The sequence below is a fragment of the Aulonocara sp. 'chitande type north' Nkhata Bay genome, linkage group LG6 (genome assembly GCF_057382095.1).
Source record: "Aulonocara sp. 'chitande type north' Nkhata Bay isolate Kocher_YH1m ecotype deep benthic linkage group LG6, A_spYH_male_GT1.1, whole genome shotgun sequence".
NCBI classification, from domain to species: domain Eukaryota; kingdom Metazoa; phylum Chordata; class Actinopteri; order Cichliformes; family Cichlidae; genus Aulonocara; species Aulonocara sp. 'chitande type north' Nkhata Bay.
The window spans coordinates 11,947,161-11,970,239 of NC_141349.1; the positions used below are offsets into that span (position 1 = coordinate 11,947,161).

Genomic DNA, 23,079 nt, shown 5'->3' on the forward strand with positions numbered 1-23,079 from the left:
GTGATGATCTGTGTCTTTTTTTTAAATTTTATTTAGAGTACATTTGATAGTTAAGTCTGTCAGGCTTTTCTGGAAAATTGATACGACAGACTGTAAAACACACATTGGGTAGATAAAAACGAGATTTTTAAGATGAACCAGTTTCAGTGACAAAAATAAAATCTTAACACAGATCCTTTCAGCATTTTTATAAACATAAATATATCAGTCATTTGCAGAAGGCAATGAGAAGATGAAAAATTAGTCGTGTAAGGATCGATTACTAAGCCAGAGACTAGGACTTGAACTTATAACTCAAGGTTATGAAAGTGAATGTTGTTATTAATAAAAATGGTGCCTTGTATTGGGAAAAGTTGTGCACAAATATAAGAAATTTTCCTTTCCGGTTACATTTGTACCTTACCTGGTTTGTATTGCCTTGTCACAGACCAGGGCCCTATTTCAGGAAGCCAGTTTAGAAAACTCTAAAAATGATACACGGGGTTGAGTAACCCCGAACTGTCCAACTCGGAATATTCGGTTTCAGAAAGGCTGTTAACAATTAGTTCAATCAACGCAGAGTTGCTGTAACCCCAAATTAAGCGCACGCACGAGGATACATAAAGCCCTGATTAGTGGAGCACAGATTAAGCGAGTCACCATGGAGACGGAGGGAAAGAAGGCGCGGTCAATGTATTTTACAGTGCTTGAGGCCGAAATTCTGATGGCAGCATATGCCGATAACATGCAAATTTTGCGGAAAAAAAGTAACACAGCCTCAGCTGCAAAAGAAAGGGAGCATGCATAAATGGCCTGTATTTATATAGCGCCTTACTAGTCCCTAAGGACCCCAAAGCGCTTTACATATCCAGTCATCCACCCATTCACACACACATTCACACACACCGTGGGAATAAATGTAAAATTTAAGTAGTAGTTCAAATATCACCACATCATGAATTAAGTTTTGTTCATCCTGCTACCTGCAATTTTGTGGCATCCCTCTTTGATAAATCTTGTGGGTCTATGACCGGGGAACACCACAAACGAGTACAGGAGACGTTTCAGTGCAACTGTAACATTCCTGACTGCCCGACAGACGGTAGCCTTGGAAACGTGCTCAGCGTCACCAATATTATACAGAAAGCTCCCGTTTGCAAAAAAACCGAAGTGCAATACAAATAATATGTACAGAACTGAGAGAATGTCCGCGATGTGTCACATGAGCAATATTAGGCCTGAGGATGTTATTCAAATGAATTATAGATTGTGCTGAAAAACGGTAACGTTCACACAGAAAATCATCAGGAAATGATAAAATGTCCAAACGCGCTCTGATCACTCTCTCCCGGCGGAGAGCTCTGCGGAGAATTTGGGCTTCAACATCTACTGGCTCTTCAAGGAAGGGACACGCCATGTCTGACACTTCCTACAGTCAGGTTTCTGACAAAGAGGCGGAGAAGGTCAGGGTTAGTTGAAGTAAACCTGCTAGGGGGCAGGTTAGCTTCACGGAGTGTGTCGTCATAGTAACTCACTCAGAATTAATCTAAACTCGCTTTGTGAAACCGAAAACCCAGAGTTTTCGTTAACTCAGGGTATACTTACTCAGAGTTTGCACTAAACCGGCTTCCTGAAACAGGGCCCAGATCTGCTAATGCCTCAAACCTTTGGAATGAAAACAAATCTCTTTCCACAGAGCTGCGTTACAGTAGTATTTACATATTCTCTGTGTTAATTGGAGTTCCTCTTAATGTTATTGTGTTAAAGAAGTCTGGCTGGTTTACTACTAAGTAGAAATATGTGAAGAAGAGTGAGGGCAACACATTTTATCAGTTGAAGGCCACGATGCATCGTGTTCAACATAAACCCAATGTTTGAGCAGCGGTAAAAATTGCTTTATACAAAGAGTGAGTGTGTGCAACTTTCCCTTGACTTAACCTGCTAAATAAGTTTAATCACAAAAACTGAAACTTGTGTCACCATCTGGAGCTGCAAAAGCAGCTTTTCTATCTGGAAATGAGACAAGAACAGAGAAAGAAACAGATGGGCCAAGGTTGTATGGGAAAGTCCTTGTAAGTGTGAAACGAGACAACACTCCCCAGGCTCGCACAGGGTGTCAGAGTGAGGGGGGTTGCACAGTTTGTTCCAAAAGAGTGTGTGTGTTAGAGGCCACATTTGGAAAGTTTAATTTGCTCATACCTTGTGTGTTAAGCATGAATTAGTATTTTAACTTACAGTTAAGTCGGTGTAAAGTGTGTGTGGTTTAAAGCCAACTCAGTGTGCTGACTTGTGTTGACCAGCTGTGTAAATTTAGTCTTGTCAGTAAAACCCCTCAGGCGCACACACAGACGCACACATGCACACTCCTCCTTAACAGATTCCTCAGTAGCAAGGCCTTGCCCTCCAGCGAAGATAGCGATAAGAAGAGTGGCTACGCTGGAAGGAAAGACAAGAAAAGAGATGAGGAAAAAGGTCTGCTTTGGTATTATGTGGACCCTGCAGTCCTTGTTAAGGATTTGCTCTCTGATGTGTTTAATTGTTACAGTTAGGCTTTTACCTGAAAACTTTCAAAGGGCCTTTATGTCGCTGTTGTAGGCTGTTATAGAGTCATTCTTAAAACATCTATCAGTGCTTCCCACTGAGTCGCTCAGAATCAGCTGCTTTTCTGTCTACAGTAACCTTTGCATATTTAATGAAGTTAGGCAAACCTGTACCATCAGAGTATGAATAGTTTTCTAGTTACATTTTATTTTTATTTATGAGACAAATAATAAACTGAATTCACATTTTTATGCCCAAATTTGAGCCCACACACTGGCATTGGTAAATAAGTGTCACTTATCAAAACATAACAATAATGTGTTTTCCCTGTTCGTTGTGTCTCTTAGCTTAATGGTAAATTTCGAAATGAACGGTGGACAACAATAATTAAATTTTAGCATTAAAATATCATTTCACTTAAAGAGCTTCTGCATGCAGGTGGATTAACTAGTACAGAAACAAAGCAGTGTATTTAAAACTTAAAAACTAGAACCAAATCAATTTGACAACTCAAATCTAAGCATCACAATCCACAACCAAGTTGTTGTTTTTATCACTTGTGGACGTCACATGCACCTCACCTCTCTGCTAACACACATACCCAGTTATATGAAAATAAATTATAATAATATAAAAAATGCCATGTAGAGTTCAAATAAGACTTGTTAGTAAAGTGAAGTAGTTAATAATTTTATTTATCTGATCTTTCTGGTAGGGCTTCACACTGACGGTTAATTTGACTCCTTCTCCTTTGCGCTGGAACAATGCCCGGCAACACCTCACTGAAGAATGAGGCATCGCCACATTCCTACCATGCACATGCTGAAAAGCAGCTTTGATTTAGTATGCAATATGACCCATCTAGTGAGCATTTACACGCAAAATTCGATTCAATTCAATTTTATTTATATAGCGCCAAATCACAACAAAAGTCGCCTCAAGGCGCTTCATAGATACAGAGAAAAACCCAACAATCATATTACCCCCTATGAGCAAGCACTTTGACAGTGGGAAGGAAAAACTCCCTTTTAACAGGAAGAAACTTCCAGCAGAACCAGGCTCAGGGAGGGGCGGGGCCATCTGCTGCGACCGGCTGGGGTGAGAGAAGGAAGACGGGATGAAAGACATGCTGTGGAACAAAGACAGAGATTAAGAACAGATATGATTCAATGCAGAGAGGTCTATTAATACATAGTGAGTGAGAAAGGTGACTGGAAAGGAAAAACTCAATGCATCATGGGAATCCCCCGGCAGCCTACGTCTATTGCAGCATAACTAAGGGAGGATTCAGGGTCACCTGGTCCAGCCCTAACTATATGCTTTAGCAAAAAAGAAAGTTTTAAGCCTAATCTTGAAAGTAGAGATAGTGTCTGTCTCCTGAATCCAAACTGGAAGCTGGTTCCACAGAAGAGGGGCCTGAAAACTGAAGGCTCTCCCTCCCATTCTACTTTTAAATACTCTAGGAACAACAAGTAGGCCTGCAGAGCGAGAGCGAAGTGCTCTAATAGGGTGATATGGTACTACAAGGTCATTAAGATAAGATGGGGCCTGATTATTTAAGACCTTGTATGTGAGGAGCAGGATTTTGAATTCAATTCTGGATTTAACAGGAAGCCAAAACAGGAGAAATATGCTCTCTCTTTCTAGTCCCTGTCAGGACTCTTGCTGCAGCATTTTGGATCAGCTGAAGGCTTTTCAGTGAGTTTTTTGGACATCCTGATAATAATGAATTACAGTAGTCCAGCCTGGAAGTAATAAATGCATGAACTAGTTTTTCAGCGTCACTCTGAGACAGGATATTTCTAATTTTAGAGATGTTGCGCAAATGGAAGAATGCAGTCTTACATATTTGTTTAATATGTGCGTTGAAGGACATGTCCTGGTCAAAAATCACTCCAAGGTTCCTCACAGTGTTACTGGAGGCCAAGGTAACGGATCCAGAGTAAGAATCTGGTTAGATACCATATTTCTAGGCTTTTCAGGGCCGAGTACAATAACCTCAGTTTTATCTGAATTAAGAAGCAGAAAGTTAGCGGCCATCCAGGTCTTTATGTCTTTAAGACATTCCTGCAGTTTAGCTAATTGGTGTGTGTTATCTGGCTTCATGGACAGATAGAGCTGGGTGTCATCTGCATAGCAGTGAAAATTTATGCTATGTCTTCTAATGATGCTGCCTAAGGGAAGCATGTATAGTGTAAACAGAATTGGTCCTAGCACTGAACCCTGTGGAACTCCATAATTAACCTCAGTGTGTGAAGAGGACTCTCCATTTACATGCACAAATTGGAGTCTATTAGATAGATATGATACAAACCACTGCAGTGCAGTACCTGTAATACCTACAGCATGTTCTAATCGCTCTAATAGGATATTATGGTCAACAGTATCAAACGCTGCACTAAGAAGAAGATCATTTGTAACCTTCACTAAAGCTGTTTCTGTGCTGTGATGAGCTCTGAAACCTGACTGAAACTCTTCAAATAAACCATTCCTCTGCAGATGATCTGTTAGCTGTTTGACAACTACTCTTTCAAGGATGTTTGATATGAAAGGAAGGTTGGAGATTGGCCTATAATTAGCTAAGACTGCTGGGTCTAGAGATGGCTTTTTAAGTAAAGGTTTAACTACAGCTAGCTTGAAGGCCTGTGGTACATAGCCGATTATTAGAGATAGTTTGATCATATTTAAGATCGAAGAATTAATTAATGGCAGGACTTCTTTGAGCAGTTTTGTAGGAATGGGGTCTAAAAGACACGTTGATGGTTTGGAGGAAGTAATTATTGAAGTTAACTCAGAAAGATCAATTGGAGAAAAAGAGTCTAACTTAACATCAATGGTACTAAGAGTAGCTGTAGATAATATTACATCTGTGGGATGATTATTGGTAATTTTTTCTCTAATGATAAAAATTTTATTTGTGAAGAAGTTCATTGAGTCATTACTAGTTAACGTTAAAGGGATGGTTGGCTCAAAAGAGCTCTGACTTTTTGTCAGCCTGGCTACAGTGCTGAAGAGAAACCTAGGGTTGTTCTTATTTTCTTCAATCAGTGATGAATAGTAAGATGTTCTGGCTTTGCGGAGGGCTTTCTTATAAAGCAGCAAACTATTTCTCCAGCCTAAATGATGATCCTCTAAATTTGTGACACGCCATTTCCTCTCCAGCTTACGAGTCATCTGCTTTAGGGTACGTGTTTGAGAATTATACCACGGAGTCAGGTACTTCTGATTAGAGACCTTAGTTTTCACAGGAGCTACAGTATCCAGAGTCGTACGTAGTGAGGAGGTGAAATTATTAACAAGATAATCGACCTCTGTTGGGGTAGCGTTCAGATAGCTGCTCTGCTCTATGTTGGTACAGGGCATTGAAGATGATAACAGTGGGTGGATTATATTCTTAAACTTAGTTACAGCGCTTTCAGAAAGACATCTACTGTGATAAATAAATACATTTTTTATTTATATAGCACCTTTCAAGACAGAATCACAAAGTGCTACACATAAGATTACAAGTCATAAAAAGATTTAAAAAGAGAAAATTAAACAGGCAAAAAATAAAGTCTACTCTCCACTGCTGTGTAATCAATTATTGTAAATGTAAATGTTATCAGGAAATGATCAGACAGGAGAGGGTTTTCAGGAAACACTGTTAAATGTTCAGTTTCGATGCCATATGTTAAAACAAGATCTAGAGTGTGATTAAAGTGGTGGGTGGGTTCTTTTACATTTTGAGAGAAGCCAATTGAGTCTAATAACAGATTAAATGCCATGTTGAGGCTGTCATTTTTAGCATCTACATGGATGTTAAAATCACCCACAATAATTATTTTATCTGAGCTCAGAACTAAATCAGATAAAAAGTCTGAGAAATCAGACAGAAAGTCTGTGTAAGGCCCAGGTGGACGATAGATGATAACAAGTAAGACTGGTTTCTGAGTTTTACAGCTGGGGTGGACAATGTTAAGCATCAGCATGATTCATTTAAACTAACATAGTCATCCTGCTGCAACCAGGTTTCTGTAAGGCAGAGTAAATCAATTTGTTGATCAATTATTAAGTCATGTACTAACAGAGACTTGGAGGAGAGAGACCTAAGATTTAATAATCCACATTTCACTGTTTTACTCTTTGGTTCAGATGTGGATACTGTATTGTTCTTTCTTTGTGATTCTTTATGTTTAAGTTGTTTGTTGCTGGTTTTTAGTTTGTTTTTTGTCTTTTTGGGAGCTGACACAGTCTCTATGGAGATGGGGTTTTTTTTGGGGGGGGGGGGGGGGGAGAGCAGGGGTAGCAAAATCAGGTCAGTGCAAATGACAAGGCTATACCGAGCATGGCATGGTCTATTGGTTAGCTGTGAACATGCTAAAAATCTGTTAGGGACTGATATACTTTAATGCCATAAAGAAAGCTTAAGAGTTATTAACTCATTCACTGCCAGCCATTTTCAAATCAGGTAACTCCCCACTGCCAGGGTTTTTGAGCATTTTCACTCACTTTTGAAGAGCCACAGAAAACTGTGTGTTATGATCATATAAACGCTGAACCTACCAAAATGAAGAACAGACTCTCTTCTTTCATCCAAAAAAAAATCTTGTTTCTACCATTTTCCATTCTTTAGTAATCAGCTGTAGAAGAGAGGTGGGTTCCACCAAAGATGCCTGTTTTGACCAAAAAAAGGGAGAAAACGAGCTTTTTGTGAAAAATACATTTCAAGCAGAAAAGTGCCTTTGACACTAATATTTCTTGCTTTGTGACGAGGTTGTATTCTAGCCCCTCGCATTGAAAAACGTAATTGACGTCTATAGACGTCAATGGCAGTCAACGTAAGTTTTTCAATTGACGTCTATAGACGTCAATGGCAGTGAATGAGTTAAGATTTTCCTTTGTATTTTCCACTATTCCTGCTTGTTTAACAACAGCTGAAAAAAAAAGACATCACTGGTCCAGCTGAGAGGGATTTTTATGTGAGCAGTAGCAGGAGCAAAGCTTTGCGCAGCCCCGTCTTGGTGTTCTGGAGACAGAAATAATAATAATAATAATGGATACTTTATTGATCCTGTGATATTATTCTGTTATTATATGTTACCTTATATATGTAATCAAAGTAGTTGAATTAGAATACTGCTGTAGATCATATTATACCCTTTAATATAGAGTGTGTGAGCTGTATGTAGTTTAGTTCTCGTTATACTTTTGAGTTAAAAGAACATATTCACGTATTAGTTTATTAGACAAGTGTCCATCACTCTGTATCCTTGATCTGCTGTGAATGTGTTACATGCTTAATTGTTGAATCATGAAGAGAAGATTGTAAGCAGGAGACTCTGTGTCTAAGACAGGGGAGATAGATAGACCACATTCCACACCCCCACCTTACAGAAAGCAGAGAAACAACTGCCGAGGTCATAACTTAGGCGCTGTAACAGAGAAAGAATGTGATGTTTTGGCTTTTACGACTAGCTGGGGGCCACTAGAGAGTATAAAAAGCTGAGCAACCCGTCACCATTTTGAGACATGTGCCTGACCCTCTGGTAGCATCTCTCCCGTCCGGACGTTGTAATGCTCTGACTGTTGAATTGTATGGAAATAAATGATTGTTGATTGAGCATTTATACACCGAGTATTGTCCCTCCTTCAGCCCAAAGATTCAAAGAATTGGGAGATTTCAACAATCCCCATGGGGAAATTACTTGTTTTTTTCTCTGCATTTGACCCATTCACTCAGTGAAGCAGTGGGCAGCCCACTAAGCAGGCGCCCGGGGAGCAGTGTGTAGGGACGGTACCTTGCTCAGGGGTACCTCAGGGTAGCCGTTAAGTGGATTCGAACCGCCGACCTTCCGATCATGGGGCAACCACTTTACCTACTGAGCTATCCCTGCCCCAGAAGTTACCATATTTGGACGACAGGGTGGAGTGCTAAGTTATCTGCTTGGCTGGCAAGTTTGGTTAACAAGCTGCATTCATAAATCGTATGGTTGGAATGAATATTGGGTGTTATCTAACCCGACACTGGTACTGCTGCTGTCAGGTGCTGTCATGTGCAGTAATGCTGGATACCGCACACCTGACGTACATGCGTAAATTCAAGAATGCTGATTTATTTACTTCTTTTATCTTATTTCTCTTTATTTTTTCACCTTTGGTTTAAAACTCTTATTCCTTTAGTTTTTATCTTGTGAAAGCTTGTGATTTGTATTCCTCTCGTTCAACTTTTCATTGTAATGTTGACCCTGTGCTGACTTTCATGTGACAAAAAAATCAAACTGATCCTGAACTCAAACTTATTGGATGGTCTGTAGCAAACAGCAAGCTTATTATTTGTAAGACAATCCCATTACAAAAGCTTCAGAAGGTGCCCACAGCAGATAAGAAGGAGAGAGTTCCAGTTCAGTGACTCCAATTAGCGGAGGTGAAGCCTAGCAGATGGTGTTAGGAAACCTGTCACTAAAGGATGACCATGCTCTGAACTCCATTATCTGGGCGGATGTGTTATAAAAACACATTTATTTATTTAATAAGTTTTTTAATGCATTTGGACATTTCTCTGTCCAATAGCTTTGGCTTATTTGTCTGATGTTGGACAATTGGACGCTATCCAAAACATGACCTTAAGAATCCAGACCTGAACTTCATATTTGCATGTGGTCCAGATAAGAAGGGTGGCTGAGCTGAAAGGAAAGACAAGAAGAGACATGTTGATTCAACGTCATACTGTGAGGTAAAACGTCTGAAATGATAAACAAAGGTTACGATAGAAACATTTGTTTTCTATAAGCAGGTGATAGCTGTACTGGCTCTGAGCAGAGCACTGGCCTATTCCTCTGTTCCAGTTCCAGTTTTATCGCTGTCATCTTGCTGTTTCCCAGACTAACAGAGTCAGATCAGAATCTGTGCAGTCATGTGTCTCCATTTGCGAGATTTTCATGCCCGAGCTGGTCTGAACTGAGGCCTTGTTTTACATATGTCATGCCACAGGTTGTAGATGGGAAACGGACATACACTGGAACTTATATACAATCGTTAAATAGATGCTGATATCTCATACTGTGGGCCCTGTTTTTGTTTGTTTGTTTGTTTTGCACAATCATATGTTCGTGCACAGTTATCAATCGGACTAATGAGAATATGGCCTTGCGTGGTAATCTGTGATTCTGTTGCAAGCCCGGATAAAATGTGACACAACAAAATCTTTTGCAATGTTCTATTTTCTATTGCAAAAGACAAAGACAGAGCAGGAAAGCTGCTCTGTCTTTGTCTTTTCCTTTATTACAAACCCGGGCAGGCTGCCAAAGTGGCCTTTTTTTCTCTGTTAGCCCAGACTCTCAGTTTGGTAGTTTAAGCTTTTACAAAACATTGTAACATTCATGTTTTATCATCAATGCTTGCATGTGACAACTGATGTGATACACTTTAATAAACTGATTATGTATGTCTGGACGCTCCTTTTTTGTTACCAGTTTGAGCCAAACTGGTAACATATTTGCACATACAAGGACGGCTGCAGACCCCAGATGTCATGGCTGTGTGCAGGCAGGCAGGGAGAGAGGACCCAAAATTCAGGACTCACAGAGGCAAACGTAACTCAAAACAGCCAGCTTTATTGCTGGAAGGCAACTGAACAGAAAACTAACTAAACTGAGAATACAAAAACAAACGACCCAGGCAGGCTAGCAAACAAAACACACAGTGAAAGTGAGGGTACAACAGGACACAGAGAAACACGGGGCTGAACTACACTGAGGCGTAATCAGGGAATGGGAAACAGGAGGGAGACACAGCTGGGAGAGATTAGGGCTAACCAGACAGGGGCACGCAAAACAGAATACACTCACATGAGACATGGGCCTTCACAATAAAACAGGAAACAAGAAACTAAACGACTTGACTAAAGCTATAGTAAACACGAGGTTACAAGAATAAAACCCTTAACTGAAACAAAGACTAAGTATAATAATAATCAAACACAACAACAGATTAAGAATATAACCCATAATAAAAAATCAAACCAAAACATAAAAAACTCAAAATGCCGGGTCAAAATGACCCAGAACAGTGACACCAGAGGAGACCAAACTTTGGCTGCAAAGGCTAATCCTTGACAGTCCAAAACATGAAAAGTAAAAATCCAAAGAGGCAAAATGAGGGAAAAACTGAAAGAGTAAACCCAGACTGAACAGACATCACGAAAAGGGTAATGTCTGATTGAGTTACAAAATAATGAGGGCAGGAGAAAGGAAATGAGGAAAGCAGAAAACACAGACAACCACATAAGGAACCTCCAAAGTAAGTCAGTAAGTACACATTGACTAAGTGTACACAAGAAATGGGCGGGTGAGTTTCCAAACACTCCTCCAGTGTCTTCTTAGCCCCGAGGCCTGAAACTGCAACACAAAAAAGACACTTCTGACCCGGACATTTATGCAGCCCACACTTTGAATGTTAAAGTGCAGGCAACTCTATTTCACATTCTATCACAAGACTTCATGGTATCTGGCTGACCAAAGGCATGAAACCTAGTAAGGATTTAAGGCTATTCATAGTTTGACTGTAAGTCAGTGATAGCCAAGCAAACTGACACATTCGTTCACGGCCCTATTTATGGATTATTACTCCGCTCTGAACTCCTGCAGATATTTGGATTATAAAATGAAAGCTGAAGGTGATCTGATTTGGAACAGTTGCTGTAAAGCATTAAAATATATTTTTTTCTTTTAGATATGAGAATCAAGAAAATCAAACTGAAATCCAGAACAAAGGATTAAAATTCAGTTTTCTTTTCTTTTCTTTTCACTTCAATTCATTTCAAATTCATTTAATTTATGTAGTACCAAATCACAACAGTCACCTCAAAGCACTTAATGGTGTAAGGTAAAAACCCTACAATAATACAGAGAAACCTCCTTCAATTAGATGATTCCCACTGTGATCAAGCACTTGGTGACAGAGGAAGGAAAAACTCCCTTTTAAAAGGAAGAAGCCTCCTCAGAAGCAGGCTCAGGGCGGAGCAGCCAAAGGTGACAGGACAAAAGAAGCAGATATTAATATTAATCAGTGATTAACCTGAAAGTCGTGTACAAAAATCGAGAGTGAAAAGATGACATTTCCATTAGTCAACACATAAGCAGCCAATATGACAGACTCACTTTCCTTATTGCCAACAGGAAAAACATCCAGCAGTGGAACGTGTCAGCGAGGCGACTCCACCATTATATCTCCCCCGAACCTGAGGGTTGTTTTCAGGATACAGTTCATTGCAGTTTACAGTAAATAACGTCTAACTGGCCAACCACTTGACACTTACCTCTTACCACTATCCATGCAGTTTTGCTGTTGACTAAAAGTTTAACCAATCAAAAACAGAAGATGGCTTAGAAACCAGAGGTCCTGGAAGCTGTATTTTTTATCTTGTGCACATAGGCTAACATGTGTACGCAGGTGAATGCCCAGTGACATATGATCCACATAACTTACAAAGAGGCCTCACCCTAATTTTCAGTTTCTGCTGTTTTTGCATGTGTACACAGGTGATCACGAGCCAGAAGCACTTCCTGCGCAGCTGTGCATCATGCAGTTTCAAATGCTGTCCTTCAGTATGCACAGGTGATGATGGCAAAGGGCAAGAGCAGCAAGAACAGATGAATTTATACTAAATTATTGTTGTTGTTGTTGTTGTTGAAACAAATATATATAAATATTTATATATATATAAATAAAAAAAAAAAAAAAAAAAAAAATATATATATATATATATATATATATATATATATATATATATATATATATATATATATATATAAAGTGGTAATAAAAACAACATCTGCATTACCTCACAAGACAGACTAATCCTCTGCTTTTTAAAAAAAGTGTGTCTCTGTGCAGTCCTCCACAGGTTTTGTGTATCTGTGTAGCTGATCCATTAAATTTTGTGTCTCCAAAAACACTTTTATTGTGTTTTATGACCTTTTACCCTACTTTTGTTGTTTCTTATTTAACTGTTGTGTTTTTCATGTTTTTCTACTTGCTGGTGTTTTCTTAAGTTGCAGTGCATTTGACCTCTCAGGGCCACCGTATCCAGGGACTTTGTAAATTCATGTAACATAACCAAAAGTAAAATCTATACCTTAAGATTATATAGTTTTGCTTGGCTTGAAAACAAAATGTTGCCACATTGTTTTAATATTGTACATTTACAAATTCTTAATTCGAAAGTAGTCTGATTTTACGGCCCACACTAAAGACTAATCTTATCTTATTATCTTAAAGCTCACTGATGCCTCCTTACTTGAATACTGTATATTGTATATTGCATAGCTTTTTTTTTGTTATACGTAAAATTGTATTGTATTTATTTAAATTTTTACTTTTTAATTATTTTATTTGCATTTTTTTAATCACTAGGGTTTGAGAGTAACGAAATTTCTATTCTCTATATGTCCTGTACATGTGGCAGAATTGACAAATAAAGTTGACTTGACTTGACTTGACTTGATCTACACTCTGCAGAAATGTTTTATGTAACTCTCTTATTTTACCATATTTTTTTACATTGACATCAAAATTAAAAATGGGATGTTAACTGTGAAGTGGGGAAACAGTTGGTAGCGTGACAGCTACACTGCGTGTGACGGAGCCTCACACTTTAGCTCCTGCCATTTGTGAGCAGGACCAACACAGCTGAATACACACACAAACCACATGTGGGTAAATCATTAAACACGTCAATAAATTGCAGTTACAACTGAAAACAGTACTGTGCAAAAGTCTTGAGCCACCACTCATTTCTCCATATTAAGTTTCCGAACTTCCTTGTAATGGTTTAAAGTGGTCTTAAGCAACATTTCTCCAGAATTTCGGAGGCCTGTTCAACAGCTTTTGTTGGCCACTGACTGCTTTTACACTTTTTCAGTCCAGTCCTTGTACCTGACCATTTGCTGAGGAATGTCAGCACGGTGGTTAGCACTGTTGCCACACAGCAAGAAGATCCTTAGTTCAAGTTCCACCATCAGGCCGGGTCTGTGTTTGTAGAGTTTCCATGTTCTCTCTGACATATCTCTCCCTAAGACACCAAGATAGGCTCCAGCCCCCCAGTGATTTGGGAATCTTGTCAAAATCAAGGGAATTATGAACACAGAAAAATGCTGTTGGATTGGACCATAAAACAACTGAAACCGTGTTTTTTCATCTTGACAGAAAAAAGCACAAAAGGCAGCCAGCATCCAAAGAAGAGCTTTGAATGTCCTTTCATAAGCCTGGAGAACTATTCCTAAAGACTAATTAAAAGAAAGCTGCCTAAGAGACCTCAGGCTTTGTTGAAGAATAAAGGTGGTCATACTAAATACTGACTGTCAGGCTTGTTAGAATTTTTACAAACTCTGTTTTTGCTTCATGTACTGGATGTTTTTTCATGTCAGCTTCTCCTCAAGATTTAACACTCGTCTGACCCCAGTGCATTTTTGTTGGCTCATTTCCTTTTTTTTTTGACACCTCTGCCTTGTCGTAGGAAGCGAGAAAAGAAACTGTGACACATACAGCAGAAACTTAGTCTGAGTTCATTTAAAACCAACTTGCATCATATATAGTATTTTCTACTGTTTTGGTGTTTTCCTGCTACACTTCGGTGTTTCACTCGGGCTTTAAATTCTGCCCCTTCTGACTTAGAGACTCATTGTACTGGTCTTCAGCTGACAATGCCCACAGAGGATCCCCGAGCAGCTGAGCTCATTACTGAGGTCACGGGGTGCAGATTAGGACAGATTTACTTCCATAAAATGGGACGACACATTTGTTCACCGTGCCTCACTGTCTATCACAGGAAACCACATGCAAACTTTCTGAAAGTCTTCCCGTATGAAGTAGAGCAGAGGGAACTGTATTTTGCACACTTCTGAAACTTATAATACCACCACACGCCACAGCTGCTTTACAGTGACTGTATTGAATGAGAGAGTCATGCTTTACCTTTAAATTTTTGTGCACTTTTTTATACTTTTACATGGAGCAGTTCAAGCTCAGTGGAATCTTTTTGCTACCAGACGCAGACATTCGGAAATCTATGATTTGATTTGTCCATGTCTGTGAGGAACCTTACAAGGTTTAAAGGGCATTTGAGGAAGTGATGATATTTTTGTCTGCACCTCCTTTCCTCAAATCACTCTTTCAACATTAAAACTTCCCTTAAAGGTTAAAGGCAGAATTAAGATTAGGGGGTTAGGCTAAGAGTAAGGATTACGGTTAGGTGGTAGGTGATATGAAAAGGGATTGGATTAGGGATTAGGAATCCAATATTTCAATAAGGATCCCGTGACACCTATCAACTGCCATGCCAACATTTTCATTTAGAACTTAATTAGGATTAGTTCGTAATCATAACCTTAATTCTAAAATCCACACTTAAAGTTTGGTGACTGCGCCTCGTACTGTTGCCACGGACTACAGCGCTACCCGCCCTCTCGTTGCTGGTAAAGGCATGTATGTGTATAGTAAGTGTGGGATGAGTCATCTGAAAGTATTTCGAGAAGTGCTCTGTGGGTTTTGGTCTGCTGACATTCCTCGGAAAGAGGAAGCAAGTTGACACTGCTGGCAGTAAGCCAGAAATGAAAGTCAACACACTTGTGATGTGTGATCTGATAAAGAGGTGTTTCCATAGCAGACAGTTTGTGCTGTTTATAAGCAGTTTAAATGTGATGGTGTTTGTGTATCAGGCACTCACATTTGTCTGCGCTTCATTGGCGCCCTCTGCTGTCTGTGTTGAAAACCAACAATCATCAGGCGAGCACAGGTCACAGGACCTTAAGTCAGAGACGTAACAGCTCCTAGGAGAAAATAAAAGGATAAGTCAGAGGAGGGCCTGGAAAACATAACGTATTAATTAAAATTTTGACAGCCAGAAATATTATAATTCAGATCAGTACATTTACATATTTTTGTATCTATAAAAAGGAAGCTGACACACGCAAGACTTTATCAAAGGTGTGAGCATCACAGCAGAGGCCTTTGTGTCAAAGTAGCTGAAGATAAAACACAGAAAAACATGAAGGCGATTTTCCTGGCCTGGGATTTTATAAAAATATTCTGCAGTACATCAAAAACGAAAGAAAACCATTAATCAACACATGAACGTTACCTCTGAAGTTACAGCGGTTTTATTAGAGACACAGCTAAGCGTTTTGCATTTTGCATAATTTTAAAAAGTTTACATTTGTTCAGTATTGATAAGATAAGATAAGATAAGATAAGATAAGATAAGATAAGATAAGATAAGATAAGATAAGATAAGATAGAACTTTATTAATCCCTCGGGTGGGTTCCTCTGGGAAATTCGATTGAACGGCAGAAATTAGGTTTTCTTTTCGGAAGTATATAAAACGCTGTAAACAACGGTAGACTTGTGTGTAACAAGCAAGCGAATAATGAAGAAAACGGATTTTTAGACGGGAAACTGCTGTTGAGAGAGAGAGAGAGAGCTGTGCATCGTGGTGGAAGCAAAACAGTAAAAGTAAGAGTGAATACATGACGATGTTTATGTGAAGCGTAGTTTGGATCTTCTTTTGCTGCTGGTTCGGTCAATATTGTTTGGAGAGACATCAAACTAACAGCTTTAGAATCCGCGCATAAAGGGAACACAAAGCGACAACAGATCAGAATCAGCGAGCTGTCGGCTTTCAGCCCCGACTGTGAGAAAGGCGACATCTAACTGATTCTGATCCGCGGGTTTTGTCTTTGTGCAGAATCCTTGTTCCTGCTCTCATTTACTCTCTTAGCTGTTTGGTGGTTGTTGAAATTTTGTGAGGTTTAACCTGAGATTCTGGCATTTTGGGCAAAATACATTTATATTAAAAAATCGATTCAGGATTTTAATGAATCGATTTTACGTTACCCAAGCCAGAATCGATTTTAATCGATAAATCGATTATAAAAACCCACCCCTAGTTCAAATGTTCTCAGCTCAAGTACAGTTGATTTGTTTTACATCAATTTACATACATTTTCTCCCTTGTATAATTTATGTTTGTGGAATTCTTCAATCATCTCAAACTGCAAAGAGTTTTCTGTTCATTTTTACATACAAGATGCATCAGAACATATACATGCTTTTTTTTTTTATTATTAACCAACATTAATTAAAATACGCAGTGCTGCTGTTAAAGCTCTGAGGCCGACAGAGATGTGAAACTGCTGGACTGCAGGCTAAAAATGAACCCCAAAGTGTGATCTGCAGCATTCTCGCCAAAGCTGCACATTTACTATTGCAAGCACTTTTGTCTCAGTCACACTTTTAGCATTGATGCTGAACTCAGATAAAGCATTTTTACTTTTCAACTTTTTATTTAATAAATGCTGAAAATGCACTTCAATTACGCATAAACATATTAATTACTGATAATACTGAAATACTGATTTCTCTCAGATAGCACAGTGGTGTGGTCATTAGTGATGTCACCTCATATTAAGAAGGTCCTTACACCTGTGTTTGCATGCTGTCTGTGTGGCTTCCTCCTGCAGTCATGCCTCTTAGGTTAACTGGTTGATCTAATTGAGTATAGGTGCCAGTGTCTGTATCATCCCTGAACTGGACAAATGGCAGACAGAATGTCCAGCACTTCAGCGCTGGGACATTGCTTATTCACTTTAGGGCTTTATTTATTTTTCATATAATAATCTAACCCCTTTATTCATTGATTATATTACGTTGTTAGAAATATGGGGCTGAAAGAAAGCAAAGAAGAAAAGATAAATATAGATATGTATATGTGGATCTTAATGACATCATACAAAAGTGCTCTCTGCACTACAGAAAGAGTCAGGAAGCAGGTGTCACAGATAGACGGGCTGTTGCAAACTGTCTCCAGGGGGTGGCGGTAATGTGCCGATTTGTTGGAAACTGCTAAGAGAAGTGAAAGAAGAAGAAGCCGCTCCTGGCTCCTGTCAGCTGAGCGGAAGTTTGAGGCATGAGCTGAAAATGGATGAGTTCTAGTTCTTGTGTTTTTCTTTATTGTGTAAAAGTTGGTTTCAAGTGTCCCAGTTTCATATCGTCGGCACGTCTGACTGATGTGGCTAAGTGCTGCCGCTGCTTTCGTCGCTGTTTGTGCTTATTACATGAACTTTGACAACCAGCTTAGAGGAGAAGAAGAAGAAGGCAGGTCGGTGTTGTCCGCATGCCCTTCTTTACTACAACTTTATTCACAAGGCGTATTATTAGAAGGTATGTTGATTCAAGTTACGCAAACATTCATGTTAATGGCAGACTGTTAATCCAAACTCTGTTCTGAAAGCTGTTGTTTTATTCCAGGAACATGTTTTTATCTCAGCACAAGTGACAACATTCATACGTGTTTAATTGAGTCAAAGGTTTCTATCGGCACAACGTTTATTTGCATTAACGAAATAATTTAGCGGGTTTTTGTTTGTTTGTTTATTTATTTTAGAAATGGCATGCAGCTGTCTGATACAGAGTTAAACATAAGCTATTAAAAGGATGACTCCATTAAAATCATGCGTTTTAATTTAGTGACTAAATTTCACAAAGGTCACGTGCGCCTGAGTCAGATGTGTAGCGTAGTCAGAAACAGCAGTTTTCACTAAATTCATCTTAGACTATTGGGAAGAGCTAAGAGCTGATTCATATTTCTCTCCTTCCCTTTCCTCAGCATGTCGTCCGCTCTTCAGCGTCACGTCATCTGGGAGTCAGATGGGCTGGTAGCCTACCTTCACCCTCGGCCCTGGACCCCGGGCTCTGTCATCCTGGAGAGCAGCACCCCCGGGACCCAAGGAGGCAGCATTTTCCACCTGGGGGAGCCAGAGTACTTGTCCTGGCTGCTTGGGGCGAGAGCTGTGGCAGAGCTGCTTTGTGACAGGCTGGGAGTTCGGAGGTGTGCGCTGGTCAGCAGACCCCACAGAGATAGACCTGCTCAGGTGAGGGCCTGAACACTGGGTGGACCTGTTCACTGTAAAGTGTAACCAGTAGCAATCTGAAAGGCTGTTGATGCATTTTAACAGCACGTGTAAACGCATGTAGACAGCTCCCTCTGTGTAAATTTAAGTTAGCAAACACACGTGTCTTCACTACAGATCCGTATCCTCCCCCTGTGTGGTCTGGACGCAGAGTGGCGCCCTCATCTGGCTGGGGAAGAAGAGCACAACGCCCATGACCCGGGATACTGCACTTCCAGGACTGCCCCACGATGGAGTGACTCCAGCCTGACTGAAATCCAGACCAGGATTCGAGCCAAACTGCCGCTGCCTGATGCCCCCCCTGATCTGACCTTCCTCGGGGACGATCCGGCTCACCCTTCGCTGTTCTCACGTATTGTTCGTGGTGAGGAGCAGCAGTGGCGTGTGTGGGAGGACAAAGGTCATGTGGCTTTTCTCACTCCATTCCCCAACTCTCCTGGATTCACTGTGTTAGTCCCACGCCGACCTTTGACCTCTGATATATTCAGACTGGAAAAAGAAGATTACGAGAGACTGGTGCTGGCCGCCAAGAAGGTGTCGTGGCTCCTGGAGGATGGGTTGGGCGCTTGGGGGGTGGGGCTTATTTTTGAGGGTTTTGAGATCGACTACGCTCATGCCAAGCTGATACCACTATTCCTGCTGCCATTGTTGGCGGGTGAAAATAAACCAGATAAACCACCGTCTCCCCAGTTTTACCCCACTTACCCGGGATATGTGACATCAGAAGACGGGCCTGAAGCCAGCTTAGAGAGTCTGAAGATAATGCACACTAAAATCAGTCAAATGTAATGCTCTTTGATTCTGACTCTGATACTGTTTTTACCAAATAATCACCATTCTCTTTGCACAATCACTACACCCGAGCTGGTTATCTAAGTACTTCTAAGTGACTCTGTTCATTTTTTGCAAGACAAACATTTGATTCAGACATCAAATATCTGATTAAAGTTTACAAATTACTCTAAATCACGTATTAAATACGTTCTTTAAAATCCAACAATGTTAAGATTAAAACATCAGTGTCATTGCACACTTGTACTCTGCCAAAAACCAGTAAACATGTACAGTTTACCTCAGAAATACAGAGCAAAAAGCTCAGTTATGTCATAGCATCATTACACTGTGCTATTTATGTTCCTGAATAATTCGATTGTTATGTGTTTAGTTCGTTTGCTTGCATAATCTGTGTGCTCGCTCATTACACATCTACTAATTGGTCCCTCTGTGTGATTCTGTTGTAAGACTTAATTAATAAATTAATTAATAAAGTGCTTAATCGGTGCTCTGTAATACAGGCAGTGCCCCTGGCTGTCATTATAATGGTCCAAAAGATGTTCAAGAGTTAATGAGGAGGGTTTCTGCTGCTGGTTGCAATGGGGAAAAAGCAGAGAGCTAGCTAAAGTCTTCAAGGAGTAATCTCCATGGTTCAAAGTAATTTATTTACTCGTCTGGTGTGCTCACTAGCCAACAGCTTCTTTTACTTCTTTAACGATCGCTTCTATGTGCACCTGGCAACTGTAGGAAGGAAAAACTCCCTTTTTATCAGAAAAGACACCTCCAGTATAACCAGGTTTAGGGAGGGGTAGCCATAAGCTTCGAGCAGCTGGGGGTGAGGGGAAAGGGTAGAGAGCAGATGGAGACAAGACAGCCCTAACTGTATGTTTTAAAGTCTGATCTTAAATGTAGAGAGGCTGTGTCTCCTGAATCCAGGGTAGGAGTTGGTTCCACTGGAGAGATGCCTGCTAGATGAAGCCTCTATCGCCTTTGGAACGAAGTCTAAGAGTGAAGTGCTCTATTGGGGGGATATGGTACTATGACGTACATGGGGCCTGATGATTCAAGTCCTTGTATGTGAGGAGCAGAATTTAGCCTGAATTTAAATTCCTGACACAAAGACAGCTTAACTACATAAAACTAAAATGTCAACAGTTCCATTAGAGGCAAAGCCTAATCTAAGTGATGATAATAAAAGACCTGTAGGTCCTCTTAATTCCACTTACCTTGGTGCTCATAAGCTAGTCCTGGGATAGCTGAATTGTTATCCCATTAGCCGATATAACCCCTGAAACACTAGCCTTCTGCTACTGAATGCAAATGAGGATTTATGAAAGAACACAATCGTTTCCAAACAATAACTACGATAAACCTTCAGAGGATAAGTAGATGAGAACACAAACTACAAGTGTGAATAAGAAACAACTGGTTGTGGTGGATGCTGTTTATTTGTTTATAAGTAAACCCCATTAGCTTCCACAACAGTGGTTGCTAGTCTTCCTGGGGTCCAACCATCAAATACAATCAAATAAAACATTACACAATAAAGTGGATGCAAAATATCTACATAATTTGGCTCTTACATCCACAGTAAGGTTTTACAATTGTGAAAATATGAGCATATAAATATCACAATATGAAAATGAGAACAGCAGGTATTGGAGAAGGGGGGGTTTATAGCCTCAGGCCAGAGGGGGCGTGAAGGAGGAGTGGTCCCGCTCCTGAAATTCAGATGATACCACCGCTAAAAGCTGCCTAAATAGGCTTTTAAGTGACTTTAAAATTTAAAAATCACTTCTTTTCATATTTTTTAAAGCCCATTCTCTAATTGCATAAGGCAACTTATTCCAGTTTTTCAAAAAGTTGCTCTTAACTCAAGGAATTACTAAATTGTGGTTTGTTAAAAATCGATTATGTATTTCTTCTGGATATTGCAACTATTTAGCAACTATTTACTAATTATCATATGCATGGAGTAAGAATTACAACCACATAACAGCTAGTGAAAAAGATAATTAGGTTACATTTCAACTAAAGCTAGGTTTGTCCACCAGCTCAAGAGCTTTGACGTTGTTCTCTTACCGGCTCTCCGAATCACACAGGACAAAATTCTTCAAATAAAAGTATAACAGTGCATGCACGGTCTTCTCTGAAAAACTTTTGTGATGGATTTATGACTAGAGGTTCAGTTATGTGGTGACATCGAGCGGCTTCTCACAGACACTCTTTCCACAGCATGTGCCTTCCACACGCTCCATCTTTGTGATGTAGAGCAGAGGCTCAATGCTGCAGCTCAGATCCATGATGGAGTACACACTGACGCGGATCTGACATTGAAACGCCACAGCCGTGTAGTATGACGCAAAGGGCATGAGCGCCACGGGTGGCAAGTAGTTGACCACGATGATGGCCAGGTTAATCAGCACCATCTTGAAGGCCCTCTTCTTCACCGGGTGCATCACCTCTTTTCCCGTCACAGAGTGGCGAAGGGCCCAGATGATGGAGATGTTACAAAAGATCATCAATGCAAACGCAAAAAGGATGATGCCACTGAAGACGCCATCGACAGGCATGCGTCCCAGGATGCACTTCACCAGGGCGTAAGCCAATATGAGGCCCCACACCACCACAGAAATCCCGATTCGGATTTTGTTGTCACGGATGCCAGCGAAGAGCACGGGTTGGACCACAGCCATGTAGCGGTCCAGACAAATACACACCTGGGTTGTTAGACAAGAAGAAAGACTGTGTTTCATGGTGCTTTGAAAAATAATGAAATTGATAATAATAATTTTATAGCTTTAGCTTTTTATTGAACTGGGAGAGCAACAAAACAAAACAAAAAACACTCCAGTGGTCTGATTTCTTCGCACATCAGACTATTTGAAAACATCTGATACACTAGTGCAACAAATGAAAAACTCACCAGAAAGAGTGGCGCTAAGTCTTTGATTCCATATGCCAATCGCTTAAAGTACCAGATGCCGTTGTCATTTAGCAATAACCCATTGACAAGGTCGACGGGCGTCATGAGGCAGAAGTAGGCGTCCAGTATGGCCAGATTGAGGATAAAGGTGTCAGATGTGAAAGCGTCGCTTTTCTTGGTTATGATCTGCCAGATGACCAAGATGTTACACGGAGTCCCTACTGCCAGGTTGAACATCTTGACTCCATAGTAGAAAATGTAGCCATAAGGGGCCACGGCGCATATTGGGAACTCGTACCATAGCGGACGAATGTGGACCGCACTGGGGTTGGTAGAGTTTGCAGAATGATTGTAGGCAGTGTTCAGAGTGTTGTTGGACATTGCAGAACAAAGGAGCTGGAAGGTTGTTAGAAAGACCAATTAGGTTTTACTGTTCAGTATTTAAAGAAAACAGGCTGAAAACCAGCAGCCAACAAAAAAATAGATGGAAGGGCATGCCCATTCCACAGATCTGCTTTTTCAAAATGTTTTTGCACCAGAGAATTGTGTTGTTTCAAGAACTATTAGTCTTTCTAATGCCCTTCATAACCTGATTAAAAACTCTGATGCTTGAAACTTTTCATTTGCTGTACACTTTAATTTTACATTTAGCACCCAAACAATAGAGCCATGGAGGAACTTATTGCTATTTGATTCCACACAGTGGCCCAATGTCATTGCTTATGGCCTAAATCTAAAGATGAAACATACACAAAGATATCTTACCTTAAAAGGTTTTGATTTGTCTTGTGGTCCTGGTCTTCGCCACTTACTGCAGGATGTTCCCATAATTACCAGCAGTTCACTTATAAACATGCTCTACAAGGACTAACGTCACTTTTGTGTTTGGCCAATCTGGACGAACATCTACG

General features: G+C 40.2%; 2 protein-coding genes across 3 annotated transcripts; one reads left to right on the plus strand and one right to left on the minus strand.

Moving 5' to 3' along the window:
• The first annotated feature begins 17,438 nt into the window (after positions 1 to 17,438).
• Positions 17,439 to 19,747, plus strand: LOC147327332 (uncharacterized). Of its 2 annotated transcripts, none has more exons than XM_086297512.1 (3): positions 17,439 to 17,657; positions 18,165 to 18,429; positions 18,586 to 19,747. In XM_086297512.1, exons 1-3 carry the CDS (start codon positions 17,566 to 17,568, stop codon positions 19,255 to 19,257), a joined length of 1,029 nt encoding a protein of 342 aa, XP_086153638.1. In that variant the 5' UTR covers positions 17,439 to 17,565; the 3' UTR covers positions 19,258 to 19,747. The 2 variants fall into 2 exon arrangements, with proteins under 2 accessions (XP_086153638.1, XP_086153639.1); XM_086297513.1 differs by having other exon boundaries at positions 17,459 to 17,719.
• Positions 19,748 to 21,431: 1,684 nt separating this feature from the next.
• LOC147327333 (G protein-coupled receptor 4) lies at positions 21,432 to 23,023 on the minus strand. The gene is made up of 3 exons (XM_086297515.1): positions 22,934 to 23,023; positions 22,169 to 22,564; positions 21,432 to 21,962 (listed from the first exon to the last, which is right to left on the minus strand). The coding sequence occupies exons 1-3, from the start codon at positions 23,021 to 23,023 to the stop codon at positions 21,432 to 21,434; spliced, it is 1,017 nt and encodes a 338-aa protein (XP_086153641.1).
• Positions 23,024 to 23,079: the final 56 nt, after the last annotated feature.